The sequence below is a fragment of the Myxocyprinus asiaticus genome, chromosome 18, assembly GCF_019703515.2.
Source record: "Myxocyprinus asiaticus isolate MX2 ecotype Aquarium Trade chromosome 18, UBuf_Myxa_2, whole genome shotgun sequence".
Classification (NCBI taxonomy): domain Eukaryota; kingdom Metazoa; phylum Chordata; class Actinopteri; order Cypriniformes; family Catostomidae; genus Myxocyprinus; species Myxocyprinus asiaticus.
In genome coordinates, this window is record NC_059361.1 from 10,750,762 (window position 1) to 10,765,553 (window position 14,792).

General features: G+C 42.5%; 2 protein-coding genes across 4 annotated transcripts in view; one reads left to right on the forward strand and one right to left on the reverse strand.

Moving 5' to 3' along the window:
• Positions 1-1,627, reverse strand: part of LOC127456177 (delta and Notch-like epidermal growth factor-related receptor) — a 97,098-nt gene extending 95,471 nt beyond the window's left edge. For both annotated transcript variants that reach the window (XM_051724535.1, XM_051724534.1), the window contains exon 1: positions 1,492-1,627. The gene's annotated coding sequence lies outside the window, so the exon portion shown is untranslated. The remainder of the gene's footprint in view (positions 1-1,491) is intronic.
• Positions 1,628-10,042: 8,415 nt separating this feature from the next.
• On the forward strand, positions 10,043-14,499 carry LOC127456189 (C5a anaphylatoxin chemotactic receptor 1-like). Of its 2 annotated transcripts, none has more exons than XM_051724560.1 (2): positions 10,043-10,186; positions 12,584-14,499. In XM_051724560.1, the coding sequence occupies exon 2, from the start codon at positions 12,589-12,591 to the stop codon at positions 13,657-13,659; it is 1,071 nt and encodes a 356-aa protein (XP_051580520.1). In that variant the 5' UTR covers positions 10,043-10,186; positions 12,584-12,588; the 3' UTR covers positions 13,660-14,499. The 2 variants fall into 2 exon arrangements, with proteins under 2 accessions (XP_051580520.1, XP_051580519.1); XM_051724559.1 differs by lacking the exon at positions 10,043-10,186 and adding an exon at positions 11,401-12,286.
• The last annotated feature ends 293 nt before the right edge of the window (positions 14,500-14,792 follow it).

Genomic DNA, 14,792 nt, shown 5'->3' on the forward strand with positions numbered 1-14,792 from the left:
TAATGAAAAGCTACTTGATTTAAAAACTTGAGAAGCTACCACCTCGCTACTCAGAAATTTAGTCAAGCTAATAGCTTCACTACTGCCCATCACTGCCAATTTCACACCAAAAGGACATGTAAAGCTTCATTGGGTCTGTCTAAAGGGTCTGTAAAGCTGCTTTTAAACTATATGTATTGTGAAAAGTGCTATACAAATAAAAATGACTTGGCATGTTTAGTATCACATTGCTGCTGATATAGTGTCCTGCTGGGTACGGTGTTTGTTTTATGGGGATTGTATATTGAAATCTTCTCTTTTTATCACTTATTTTGCTGTTGTTTGTACAGCTCTGTCCAATTTTCTGAAGATGATTATCTATATATATAGGAAGTTTTTTTCAGAAATAAATAGGGCTGCTCGTAATAAACGTCGCCATTCTAATCGTTCAGTTTACACAGTTACACCAGTTTCATACACTAACCTGCAAACTCATCAACATCACTGTGTTCATTCTTGAAGTACAAAAACCTTCGTAACTGGACTGCCATCTGCTGCGCCGCATTAATTCGTCGTGTGTGTGTGAAATACCTGTGCCTTTCCCACCCCTGACTGGCTTTAGTAAATGTTATATCACCCTCTTCACAATGTTGTTATGCCAGACTGTTAAACAAAAGGCCAACTGAGTGAATTGGAAAGCACGCAAATTAGGCATCTTATTTAAATGTAGGCTAATTTTAATATATGTCGATGACTCAAAAATATATCGATAAAATAGCATGCCGATCAATAATCAATATATCAGTATTTTATGACATCCCTACTGTTTAGGGTCAGGTTTATCTGCAATAGTTAATATCAAAAATAGTCTGATGTAAAAAAAAATATATAAAAAAAGGAAAAGGAAAACACCAAAGAAATTACTGGAAATGTGTGTAGACTTTAAGGTAACCACAACTTCTGTCTATTCGAAAGTAATATATGCAGACTGTTTCCCAGATATAACTCAGACAACAAAGCGGATTATACAGTTTTATATTGCTTGTGGATATCTAGTTTACTTGCTGCTATGCACCTTGAACAAACTTGGAAAATTTTACTTAATCCAGTGAATAATTCTTCCTCTAGAAAAATAATTGTACAGTATCTATCTGGTATCTTGTAAGCACTTTGCTTTGAGGAAGACTGGTGCACCCCCTGACTCACCATCCATTTAAGACTCTGACTGGTTACTTTTTTCCGCATAAACGCATATTATGTCACTATGTCAGGTTGACCTTGTGGCTTACTGATATTCTGGCCTATGCCACCTCACTTCTAAGTGTTTACCCAAGCTGAGACGATCAATCAAGTTTGGAGATGGCTATGTCTGGTACAGTTAGTCCAGTATCTCTTAGAAGTCTTACATCTAGCACATAGTAATGCAACAACACAGATGGGAAAGAAGCTAGAAACTACAGTTGAGGTTAAATATGACAATAATACATAGAAAATGAATTTTTGCTTACATACCCATAAATCTGCCCCTAATGTTTCATGTCTCCAAAGGCCACACTATTTTTCTAAATTTGCCTCTTGTACATGTTCTATAAATGTATTGCTCTCAGTGAATTCTCTGTTATTATATCTATGCTCACCCACATTTTGTGCTTATTTGTTAATAATGGCAGTTCATTGGTTTTGAGTAACAGAGATGATGAAAAGGAAGAGATGACTCAGGTTGTGGCACAAACATGTTGAAATTTCACACTGAGGTTTCTTCAATCATGTGAGGCTAACAGACTAGCCTCAAACAAGTACCAATGTAATGCAAACACAAAAGAGGAAGAGATGTCTGTCATTGAAAACCACCAGCAGATCACTTCACTATTAGGTATTTCTACAATGTTCTATACAAAATTTATCTAGTTTCAATCTCTTTATCTATCAATTTACTGTATTGTCTTTCTGCAGACCTTCAAACAGATGACTTTAGAGACAACACCCCAACTCTACCACCGGTGAGTGCTCCTGCTCTGAACTGAAGCCCACTGAACACTTTCCTCTTCTCAGGGCCTAACCATAGACCACGACCTTTTAAACCCTGCTGACATATCTGATTAAGAGGCACTTCATGAAATGAACTAAGGGGCCCATACTCTGACTGTGATCTGAATGTTGTCATCAACACAGGATGATATTCAACTGACCTTTATACTAGAGAGAAAAGAGCAATAGAAACCTGCGCCATCATGAAAATATACATTTTACTTTTGTGAAATAGTAGCTCACATTGCTCATTAAACACAGTTTGCATCTCTCATAGGTTAGTTTATAGCCTTTTTACCAGTAGATTCAGAGGATCACTTTAAAAAGCACATTATGTCTCACTTTAATGTCTAATTATGTGCTGTTTGAAAGCAAAACATTGTCAGTGGATGTTCCTGTATTTTTCTGTTATAACTAGGGCTGCAACTAACGGTTATTTTGATAATCAACTAATCTAACGATAATTAGAACGATTATTCGACTATTCAGTCGATTATTGCAACGATTAATCATTAGCTCTAAACCGACTATTCAGCTTGTACCTTGACTTAAAAGGTTGTAATAAATGTGCTTACTAATAATAAAGTGGACAAAATCATCTTTTAAAAATACCTCTAAATGACATTCATTGAATTAAAGGGGGAAAAAAAATGACTTTTTATAAAGTTTAATTCAGTAAAAAAAAAAAATCACTGCAAAAAATCATATTGTAATCAAGTGTTTTGTCTTGTTTTCCATTCAAAAATATCTAAAAATCCTTAAAAAAAAAAAAAAAAGATACATTTACCTGAGAAACAACATATAATATATTTAGACTTGCTTTCAGAGAATGTATCTTGAATGTAAGTGAATTTTGTATATATGTGTATTTTTCACTTGTTTATTCATCTGCCAGTGCAGTAAAGTCAAAATATACTTATATTCAAGATCTATTCTCTGAAAGCAAGTCTAAATATATTATATGTTGCTTCAGGTAAATGTATCTTGTTTTAAGGATTTTTAGATATTTTAAAATATTAAAATATTTAATATTATATTTGGGGGCCTGGGTAGCTCAGTGAGTATTGACGCTGACTATCAACCCTGGAGTCGCAGGTTCAAATTCAGGGTGTGCTGAGTGACTCCAGCCAGGTCTCCTAAGCAACCAAATTGGCCCACTTGCTAGGGAGGGTAGAGTCACATGGGGTAACCTCCTCGTGGTCGCTATAATGTGTGGTTCTCGCTCTCGGTGGGGTGTGTGGCGAGTTGTGCGTGGATGCCACGGAGAATAGCGTGGGTCTCCACACGCGCTACATCTCCGCAGCAACGTGCTCAACAAGCCACGTGATAAGATGCGCGGATTGATGGTCACAGACGTGGAGGCAACTGAGATTCGTCCTCCGCCACCCGGATTGAGGCGAGTCACTACGCCACCACGAGGACTTAGAGCGCATTGGGAATTGGGCATTCCAAATTGGGGAGAAAAGGGGAGAGAAATGTTTTTTAATATTATATTCAACATTCTCAGACAACAAATTGTCAATTGTAAATGTACCTTATTTTAAAGGAGTTTTAGATATTTATATTGGAAAACAAGCCAAAACAACAACAAATCAAAAAAGTATTTAGTTGCAGTGTAGACAATGAGCGAAGACCACCCTCTCACCTTTTTGTTCACATCGATCCATCTTTAACTCTCAAAAAACAAATTCTCTCTTCTTAATAGAGCTGCATATTGCAGATTTTCTTCACAATAAGATGCACACCGCAACACATATGTATTATGATTCACTTTGTGGCGAGCCATCACGTTATAATCTAACTGGAGCCAGCGTGTGCGAGGGATGAGCATGCCTGCGCCAGAGTGTACACCAGCCGGGTGTAGTTTCAATCTCTCCCCCTTAGATCGGGTCACTTCATGCGACTCATAGAAGTGGCGCTGACTGCACAGAGATATGCCAGTTTCAGAGTTTATACTTATTTACATGACCTGCTTCCTTATTATTTGAACTTGAATAAATGATGCATTAAAGATATAACGAGGTGTTTCCTTTAAAGACAGCTCTGCTGTATTTCACAATGGCCTATACTTCTGTATTTAGTTATTTTATATAATTTCCTCATACTTTGCGATCTACATCACCTGAAGCTGTTTGGAAAGTTTGGAGTGCATCTGGACTGTAAGCTGTGTTTTCTTCCTCTCCTCAGTCAGGTGCGAGCTGCAGTGCTGCTCTCGTGCACCATCATTAGTTTAATATCTGATCTCTTGTTACGTTAAATGAGATCAAACGACTATTCGACAACAACAATTTTTGTCAACATTGGCGATAACGTCGACTAATTGTTTCAGCCCTAGTTATAAAAGTTGATCTAGGAATAGGAAAATCATTATATTCTGATGACAGTGCCTTATGGAAAAGAGGACGAAATGTAACATGTGGTGAAAAGGATGGAGACAGCAATTAAAGAAGTAGAGGACTGGGCAAATAATTGGAGTTTTAAGCTGTCAGTGGAAAAGACCAAAGTGGTGTGTTTCTCAAAAATGAAGAAAACCAGATTATGGAATAGATTATGGAAGTATGGTGTATGGCTCAGCATGCAAATCATTGGTATCTGTGACAGCGGGGGCATGGTCAAGCGTCTCTCCGGAGAGAGAGAGAAAGCGGTAAGGGCACTTGCACCTGAGCTAGATTATGTCTAACACCTGTCTCTAATTACAGTGAGCACGTGGAGAGCGGCATAAAAGAGCTACACCGCCAGCAGACGAGAGAGAGAGAGAGAGTCTGGGTCCCCAGAGTTATGTTTGTGAAGCTAACAGTTTATTATAGTTAAGTTGCAGAGATTGTTATTCTAACCTGTGAGTAGAGCAACCTGCCTCCCGCCTCCTCCTTTCCACGGAACATCCACACTGGTGCTGAAACACTGGAAATATTTTTGGTTGAAGATGGATGGAAGTCGCCCCGTAGAGTCCTCCCAGTTGGCTGAGATCCTCCAAGCCCTCGCTGGCCTACATCGGAACCACCAGCAAACCCTGCTTGAGCTCCGGCAAGATCAAGATAGCCGGTTTGTGGAGCTCCTACGCGCTCAAGCAGAGGACCAGCAGGCGATCCAGAGCCTCCTCAGCCAGGAGGCGTCCCCAGCCATAACCCCGGACACCCACACACCGTTGCCGGGATCAGTGTCCTCTGATTGAGCTGGGGATGGTAGTACGGGTCTCCGACCTCCCGCAGGCTGCCCCCGACTGGGCCGGAGCGTACCGGCTACAGGTAAGTGTCAAGGGGGGTACTCACCAAGCGTTGGTGTAATCAAACCACTATCCACCAACGCTTGGTTCAACCCGAGGCTTTGGGCACAGCTAAAACGGTGAGGGTGAAGTGTGTGCACGGGGATATTCACAAGTATCCTTTGGTGACTCTGACTATTAAATTCCGGGGGGAAAAGCATAGAGTGGAGGCCACGGTTAGTTCCCGCCTCACCCATCCACTGATTTTGGGGACGGATTGGCCTGAATTTAGAGATTTATTGAAGGGAATTTGTGCGGATGGGTCCTGCAATAAATTAGGGAGATGTGCAATGTGCAATGCTCTGGCAGGGGAGGCGGAGCCGGGGCCGTCCTCAACAGCTCCACGTCATAATGACGAGAGAGGGGGAGAGGCTGCCGCCCCTCCCCTTCTCAGGGAATTCCGAGGGAGATTTCCCTTTGGAGCAGTCACGAGACGAAACCCTCAAACATGCCTTCGACCAAGTGAGAGTCATCGATGGTTAACTACTCCAGCCGGACATCACCCTTTCATACCCCTATTTTGCAATTATAAATGAGCGGTTGTATAGAGTGACACAGGATGCTCAGACTAAAGAAGATACAACCCAACTTTTGATACCACAAAGCCATCGGGAAATGGTATTCCAGACCGCTCATTATAATCCCATGGCGGGTCACTTAGGAGAAAGGAAAACACTGAACCGTCTAATAGCCCGCTTCTATTGGCCGGGCATTGGCGGCGATGTCCGCAGGTGGTGTGCGGCATGCCGCGAATGTCAGCCGGTTAACCCACTGGCCACCCCAAAAGCGCCATTGCGCTCTCTTCCGTTGATCGAGGTCCCCTTTGAAAGAATTGGAATGGACCTTGTTGGGCCATTAGAACGGTCGACACGCGGACATTGCTTTGTTTTGGTCCTAGTGGATTATGCAACACGATATCCGGAAGCAGTGCTTCTTCGCAACATCTCAGCATGCAGTGTTGTGGAGGCACTCTTCAAAATAATCTCCCAGGTGGGGATTCCGAAAGAAATCCTCACCGATCAAGGCACAATCGTCACGGACGATTTATGTCACGGACACTACGCGAGCTGTACGAATTATTGAGCATTAAATCGATTTGCACCAGCGTGTACCATCCTCAAACAGATGGCCTGGTGGAACGATTTAATAAAACCCTTAAAAACATGATTTGTAAGTTTGTGCACGACGATGCTAGAAATTGGGATAAATGGCTGGATCCCCTGTTATTCGCAGTACGAGAGGTCCCGCAAGCCTCCACTGGCTTCTCCCCATTTGAGTTGCTGTATGGGCGACGCCCATGCGGTGTGCTAGATCTATTGCGAGAGGCCTGGGAGGAGGGACCTTCAAATAGTAAGAATGAAATTCAATATGTTCTTGATCTTAGAGCTAAACTCCACACTTTGGGACAACTAACACAGGAGAATTTGCTCTAAGCTCAAGAACGACAGCGCCGAATGTATGACAGGGGAACTCAGCTAAGGGAATTTGCACTGGGAGATAAAGTGCTTGTATTACTTCCCACATCGAGCTCTAAATTACTCGCCAAGTGGCAAGGGCCCTTTGAGGTCACACGACGAGTAGAGGATCTTGATTATGAGGTTAAACAAACTGATAGAGGGGGCACACATCAAATATACCACCTCAACCTCCTGAAATTGTGGAGGGAGGTGGTCCCTGTGACTTTGGCTACGGTAATTCCAGAGAAGTTGGAGCTCGGACCAGAGATGAATTCAAAACATAAACAGTTCACCCCGGTCACTTGCGGAGACCACCTCTCACCGAGCCAACACGCAGAGGTTGCCAGGTTGCAACAGGAATTTGCGGATGTGTTCTCTCCTCTACTGGGTCGTACAAACCTCATTCACCACCACATCGAGACCAAGCCGGGGGTCGTGGTACGTAGCTGCCCCTACCGATTACCCGAACACAAAAAGAAAATCGTTCGGGAAGAATTGGACGCAATGCTCAAAATGGGGGTAATTGAAGAATCCCACAGTGATTGGTCCAGCCCAGTGGTTCTAGTGCCTAAGAGCGATGGGTCTGTACGGTTCTGTGTGGATTATAGGAAAGTCAACGCGGTGTCTAAATTTGATGCATATCTAATGCCTCGTGTTGATGAGTTGCTCGATCGGTTGGGCACTGCTCGATTTTATTCGACATTGGATTTGACGCAGGATTATTGGCAGATCCCCTTGACACTAATTTCCCGTGAAAAAACCGCCTTCTCCACACCGTTTGGATTACACCAGTTTGTGACACATCTGTTCGGTTTGTTCAGGGCTCCGGCTACGTTTCAGCGTCTCATGGACCGAATTCTCAGACCGCATTCAGCTTACGCCGCTGCCTATTTAGATGACATCATCATTTACAGCAATGATTGGCAGCGGCACATGCAACATCTGAGGGCAGTTCTGAGATCGCTGCGCCGAGCTAGACTCACAGCAAACCCAAAGAAGTGTGCGATTGGGCGGGTGGAGGTACGGTATCTGGGGTTCCACTTTGGCCAAGGGCAGGTGCGTCCCCAAATTGATAAGACAGCGGCGATTGCGACCTGCCTGAGGCCCAAGACCAAAAAGGGGGCGAGACAGTTCCTGGGGCTGGCCGGCTATTATAGAAGATTCGTACCTAACTATTTGGACGTCACTAGCCCGCTGACTGATCTCACTAAAAAGGGAGCTCCAGACCCGGTCCAGTGGACGGAGCAGTGTCAGCAGGCGTTCACGCAAGTTAAAGCCGCACTTTGCGGGGGGCCGCTTTTACATTCACCCGATTTCTCTCTCCCTTTTGTTTTACAGACAAATGCATCAGACAGAGGGCTGGGGGCCGTGCTCTCACAGGTGGTGGAGGGGGAGGAGCGCCTGGTGCTGTACATAAGCCGCAAACTCTCACTGAGGGAAATTAAGTACAGCACCGTAGAAAAAGAATGTCTTGCCATCAAGTGGGCGATCCTCACTCTCTGATACTACTTGTTGGGGTGGGCCTTCACCCTCTGCTCGGATCACGCCCCACTCCAATGGCTCCACCGCATGAAGGATACCAACGCGCGGATCACCCGTTGGTATCTGGCTCTTCAGCCATTTAAATGTGGTCCACAGACCGGGGGCGCAGATGGCTGCCGCCGATTTCCTTTCCAGAAACGGGGGGGGGGGGGGGGAGTAGTAGGCAGGCCGGATGCCTCCCCCGGCCCGAGTCAGGCGGTGGGGATGTGTGACAGCGGTGGCGTGATCAAGCATCTCTCCGGAGAGAGAGAGCGGTAAGGGCGCTTGCACCTGAGCTAGATTATTTCTAACACCTGTCTCTAATTACAGTGAGCACGGGGAGAGCGGCATAAAAGAGCCACACCGCCAGCAGACGAGAGAGAGAGAGAGCCTGGGTCCCCAGAGTTATGTTTGTGAAGCTAAGAGTTCATTATAGTTAAGTTGCAGAGATTGTTATTCTAACACGGAAGTTATTATTGTAAAGTTGAGAGCAGCGTGGTCATTAAAAAAACCTAACCTGTGAGTAGAGCAACATGCCTCCCGCCTCCTCCTTTCCACGGAACATCCACAGTATCATAAGGTAAATTATAAGGTAAATGTTATACAATCCCAAGCATTGAGAATTTGCTGTGGTGCATTTAAAACATCCCCAATATCAGCAATACAAGTGGAAATGGGTGAGATGCCAATCAAGCTGGAAATGGCATATTGGATTTCTATAAAAGGACAGTTAGAATCACATCCAGTCAAAAGAGTTCTTGAGAACTGTTGGGAATATGAGTATATGAACCTGAATAGCTTTGGATGGAAAGCAAATAAGGAGGCCGAACAAATAGGAATAAGTAATATCAAAGTTAGTCCAACTGTTGTCTTGTCAGTAACACCTCCATGGCTTTTCCTAATGCCAACAATTGACTTTCAGGTGCTAGACAGAATAATTGACAAAAAAACAGACAAGTTTCAAAAGATACAATAGTGCATCAGTATTTGGACCAGAAATTTTTCTCAACAATTCAAATATACACAGATGGATTTAAAGATCCTGATTCAGGCAATACAGCTGCAGCAGTGTACATACCATATTTCAAGTACAAAATAGAAAAAAGGACATCAAATCATCTATCAGTTTGCACTACGGAAATGCTTGCTATCATAATGGCTCTTCATTAGGTTGAAGAGGTCCATCCAGTTGAAGTGGTGGTATATCCTGACTCATACTCAGCTCTATCAAGTTTAAAATGTGGAAAATCATCTTCAAGGCAGGATATTTTATTAGATATACTTCAAAGTCTGTATAGGATACATCAGTTAAGAACAGTCATTTCCTTTTTATGGGTACCTACTCACATGGGGGTAGAAGGAAATGAGGAAGTTGATCAGATAGCTAAACAAGCTGTAAGACATCATGATATAGACTTCAGTGTATCACTGAGTAAAATGGAGCAGGGGAGCAGCCACGGCCGTCTGCCTGGGGATGGAGGGAGTCGCTGCCGGCCGCCGAGAGCCGGAGAAACCACCGCTGTCCACCGAAGAAGGGCAGGAGCAGTTCCATTCACCAGGGCAGGAGGACTCACTGCCGTCCACCAGGGGAGGAGCGAGCTGGAGTCTGCCAGAGGGTGGAGGAGCGGTTGAGGACCGGGCGACAGCACGTCCAGGAGCCGGCGAGCAAATTATTCTCTCTCTCTCTCTCTCTCTCTCTGTGTCTCCGCTCGCCCTTTCCCTCTCCCCACGCCTCCTCTCGCCTCTCCCCCAGGTTCCCAGGAGGCCGATGGACCACCGGCTGCCAGAGTGGCCGGAAGGGCAGCATCTCCCCTCCAGAGGTGGAGGGGAGTAAGTCAGTCCAGTGGTGCCCCAGTCTGAATCGGGCAGGGAAGGAGTGTGATGAGGAAGAGGGCGTGGCCGGGCCGACGCTGAATCAGCTGATCAGTGGGAGAGCGAGGTAAAGGGGAGCCGGAGGCGCTGGTTCGAGAGAGAGAGAGATGCACACAGCCGCACTGCATGTGTGTCTGTGTCCTTATGTTTTGTTGTTTTAAGTTCATTTATATCATTATATGTTGACTGTTCAGCCAGTTCCCGCCTCATCCTTGCTCATCCTTATACTGTTACAGTTACTCAAAGAAAGTAATCCACTAAACATTACTAATTACTTCTCAAACTGTAATCAGATTACTGAATTCTTAATCGGAAAAGTAATCATGTAAATAACTACTTTTAAGTTACTTTCTAAACACTTTTAACAGAAACGTTTTTTTTTTTCTGCTCAATTCATTCAAAATGTCTGTTTCCTCGTTCATTGTTGCACACAAGTCATACACTCGTTTCTCCCTTACAATGACTGAGCTGGCACAGAAACACAAAAAGACGTACATATTAACATACAGTAATTCATTTTTTTAAAGTATTCTACATAATGTTATTTAAAAAAAGATGTGTGTGAAAGTAATTAAAGGAATAGTTCACCCAAAAATGAAAATTCTCTCATTATTCACATTCCCTGATGCCATCCCAGATGTGTATGACTCTCTCTCTCTTCAGCAGAACACAAATGAAGATTTTTAAAAGATAGAGCTCTGTCAGGTCCTTATGATGGATGTCCATGGGTGCCAGCACTTTGATGGTCCAAAAGTCATATTTAGGCAGCATAAAAGTAATCCACACAACTCCAGTTGATCAATGAATGTCTTCTGAAGCAAATCGATATGTTTGTGTAAAAAATAAATAGATAATTAAAAAGTTATTAACTTTTAAAAAGCTCTTCCTGCCAGCAGCTGACGCATCATGTAGCCGTCACGTGACATAAGCACGCCGGCAAGTTCACGGTAGAATTCGGAAGCAGCGCTTATTTACAACAGAAGAACGAATGTCATGCAAGAGTTCGACCATTTCAAGCAGCATCAGAGTCCTGGATGGAAGTGCTGATTTAAAGTTAAAAACGTTTTAATTATCGACTTGTTTCTTACATAATTATCAATTCACTTCAGAAAACATTAATTGATCGACTGGACTCTCATGGATTACTTTTATGCTGCCTAAATTGACATTTGGACCGTCAAAGTCGTGGCACCCGTGTGCATCCATTATAAAGACCTGACAGTGCTCTGTGTTCTGCTAAAAATCTTCATTTGTGTTCTGAAGAAAGACAGTCATACACATCTGGGATGGCATCAGGGTACGTGAATAATGAAATATAATCATTTTTGGGTGAACTATCCCTTTTACGTAATTGAAAGTCAGTAAATCTCATCTGATTACAAGCATTTAAAATGTAGTATATTACACAACTTTTTGATAAAAGTAATTCGGTAACTGTATCTAATTATTTTGTACACCCAACACTAACCTTTTAAAATTTTACTTTATTTTAGGTGTTACAAAACTACAAAAAATTAAATCCTTGAAGCACATCTCTTTTCACAATATGTACTGTACATTCATACAGTGTTTTTCCACAATGATAATTACAAAATGTCAGGCATTTAATTAAAAAGCAAAATGCATTAATATATTTACTTAAAATCAGTTTATAGTTTATAATTCTGTGTCACAAGTCTCTAAGTTTATGTCCATTATCCAATAACAATTTAATGTAAGAATGTGAAATTAATTGAGAAGGCCAGTATCTACACATACAAATACAGTAGCTGGATACACTATAAATAGTGGTAACCTGCAAATGATACCATAAGGAGCAATTTCTACCAGATCTAACTCTAAACAACAACCAAATGTATTTAGATTGATCTTAAATATTTTTGACTTGAATTAAACCAGTTAATTTAGATGTTACCACACGTAGTACATTATTTAGTTTAAAAAAAAAAAAAATTCAGCGTAGCCAAAAAGTTTGAGGCATCAAACATCATGCAAAAAGTGCTTACACAACATTGTTAAGGAAAAGGCTTGTCACACAGCATTTTGCAATCATTTCCTGGCTGAGATGAAAATACTTCAAGAGAGGCAATTAAAAACAAGCTATTTCTAAAGACCTGAATATTCCATTTGGTGTAGGAGGCAACTACTGAACCACAAAGTCTTAGAGGTAATTTTTTGGTAAATTTTTCATAGATTCTTAATCTTAACAGTACCAAAATAGTCTTTATGCATTATAAGGTTAAATTTAAGCTTAAAAGAGGTTTTTATGCCTTGAAATCACATAACTTTGTGAAAGATGTCTATTTATTATAATGCAATGTCCTCACAATTGGTTGTCAACAAAGTTGATGTTGCAGTGTTTGACTCCATAAAATATAAAACTAGTTATATAACATATCACTCTGCTTTGACAGTTTTATGCAGTTTTAATGTAATTTCTCTCTCTCTCTTTTACATTTCACAGCTAAAATGAATGAAAGTGGTTATGAAGATTATAATTATACTGACTGTGATGGGAATGAAAACTGCACCCCTATACCGTTCCCTGAAGAACTTTTGCCTGTGATAGGTCCTCGCCACTGGATCGCTCTGATTTGCTATGGCATTGTCTTCCTGATAGGTGTCCCCGGCAATGGACTCGTGGTGTGGGTTACTGCATTCCGAATGCCCAGCTCTGTAAATGCACAGTGGTTTCTGAATCTGGCTATTGCAGATCTGTTGTGTTGCTTATCCCTGCCACTGCTGATGGTACCACTTGCCCAGGACATGCACTGGCCGTTTGGTCCACTGGCATGCAAAGTACTACACGGTCTGTTCTACATGATGATGTACTGCAGTGTTCTGCTCCTGGTCGTGATCAGCTTAGACCGCTTTCTACTGGTAACAAAACCTGTGTGGTGCCAGAACCGGAGGCATCTGAGGCCAGCCAGGTTGACCTGTTTGGTGGTTTGGATTCTGGCACTCATAGGAAGCTCTCCTCAGTTTGCCTATATGGAGCAAAAAGAAAATAAAGACACACACAAAACACAGTGTGTTAGTGTCAATAGCCATGGTCGCGCTTGGGCTGTGACCCTTGTCCGTTTTTTTCTGTCTTTTCTGCTACCTTTCTTGATAATCTGTGTCAGCCATTGGAAGGTGTTCCAGACAACAAGATATGGGCGTGGGAAAAAAGGCAATGATAAATCTGCCCGCACGCTGCGTGTAATCCTTATTTTGGTGATAAGCTTCTTCATTTGCTGGATTCCTATACACATCGTCGATCTTCTTCAATTGCTTACACACCACAAATCAGGAAGCTTTCATCAAGCCAACCTGCATCTAGCCCATGTGTTGGCACTCTGCTTGGCATACATTAACAGCTGCCTCAATCCTCTGCTCTACGTATGTCTTGGACGTGGTTTTAAGGAAAATCTGATCAGCTCGCTGCGTAGTGTGCTCCACTTTGCTTCCGAGGCACCAGAGAGTGGAATGAGTTTTACTGCAAGCAGTAAGACAACCATAGATGGCAACACTGGCAGGATTAATTTGAAGCCCCTGTGAAACCTTGCCAAGACAAGTGGATGCAAACAAGAAGTTCTAATATACCTGGGGAGATCAGTGTTTTAGCATTCCCATTCATTTAATTGCCGGTTGATCAGTTAGTGCATTTTAATCCTGAAAGTGTGCGACCTTGATGCTGACATCTTTGCTTTAAGGACACTCAGTTCCAGAAACATTAAGCCGTAAATGCCATGACTCTATATTAGAACTACAAGTCCATTTCTTTCTGTTACTAATTTTCCAAAAACACCAGGCACTAGTGCAAAGCAGTGTTATGTCTCTATCAGTCCGCTACCAGCTTCTTTTTATTTTTTTTTCTATAATGTGTGTTGTGTTTGCAGTTGAATGCTGGGCTGAAGTATAATTGAGAATACCAGCATGCAGGATTCCCAGCCTATTTAACCCACTTCCTTGCCCATAGTCATTAGCTGCTTTTCCACCATCGGGCCGAATGGTTCTCATTGCAAAACCATGCTGTTCCGGGCTAGTTGGCACGGTTACCATTTCTTTTTCCACTGTGGGATCAGAATATATGTAGCAAACATGTCTGTTGGTGTTGACAAAAGAGGTTAAGATTGGCATGAGTGTGCTATGGAGGCCAATCACATAATCCAGTTTTTAGGAATGCTTTTTCCCTTGGAACGGTTCCTCATCGTGCTCAGACCGTTTGGCCCGATGGTGGAAAAGCACTTGTTGAGTCTCATTCCTCTTTGGGCTCCATTCAACTCACATCACTTGTGTCCGTCTACCTGGCCATTCTTGCTCAAGCAATATGTCCCATTTTTAAAAAAAAAATTTATCATCATGTGTTTTGTCTAAATAAACTGTTACTTTTCGCAACTATGCTCGTCCTCTCCTTTTTTGTTGCGATCTCAGAATCAGGGTTGTAAAAAAGTGTTTCCTGCACCACTTTCCAGCAGCAGTGCTCCGCCACTATTTAATCAACAGCAAATTTAATTGTTTTGTAAAGAAATTTGACAAGAGCTGTAATATAGAAGTTTAAAATGAATGCATTGAGATTAAAAAAGCCATGTAGCACAAAATCAAATGTCTTTCTATTGAGTTGTCCTCGCAGAATGCACGCAAAGACAGCATGACCAGTGTTGTCTGATTCACAGTTCTTTGAACCGAGT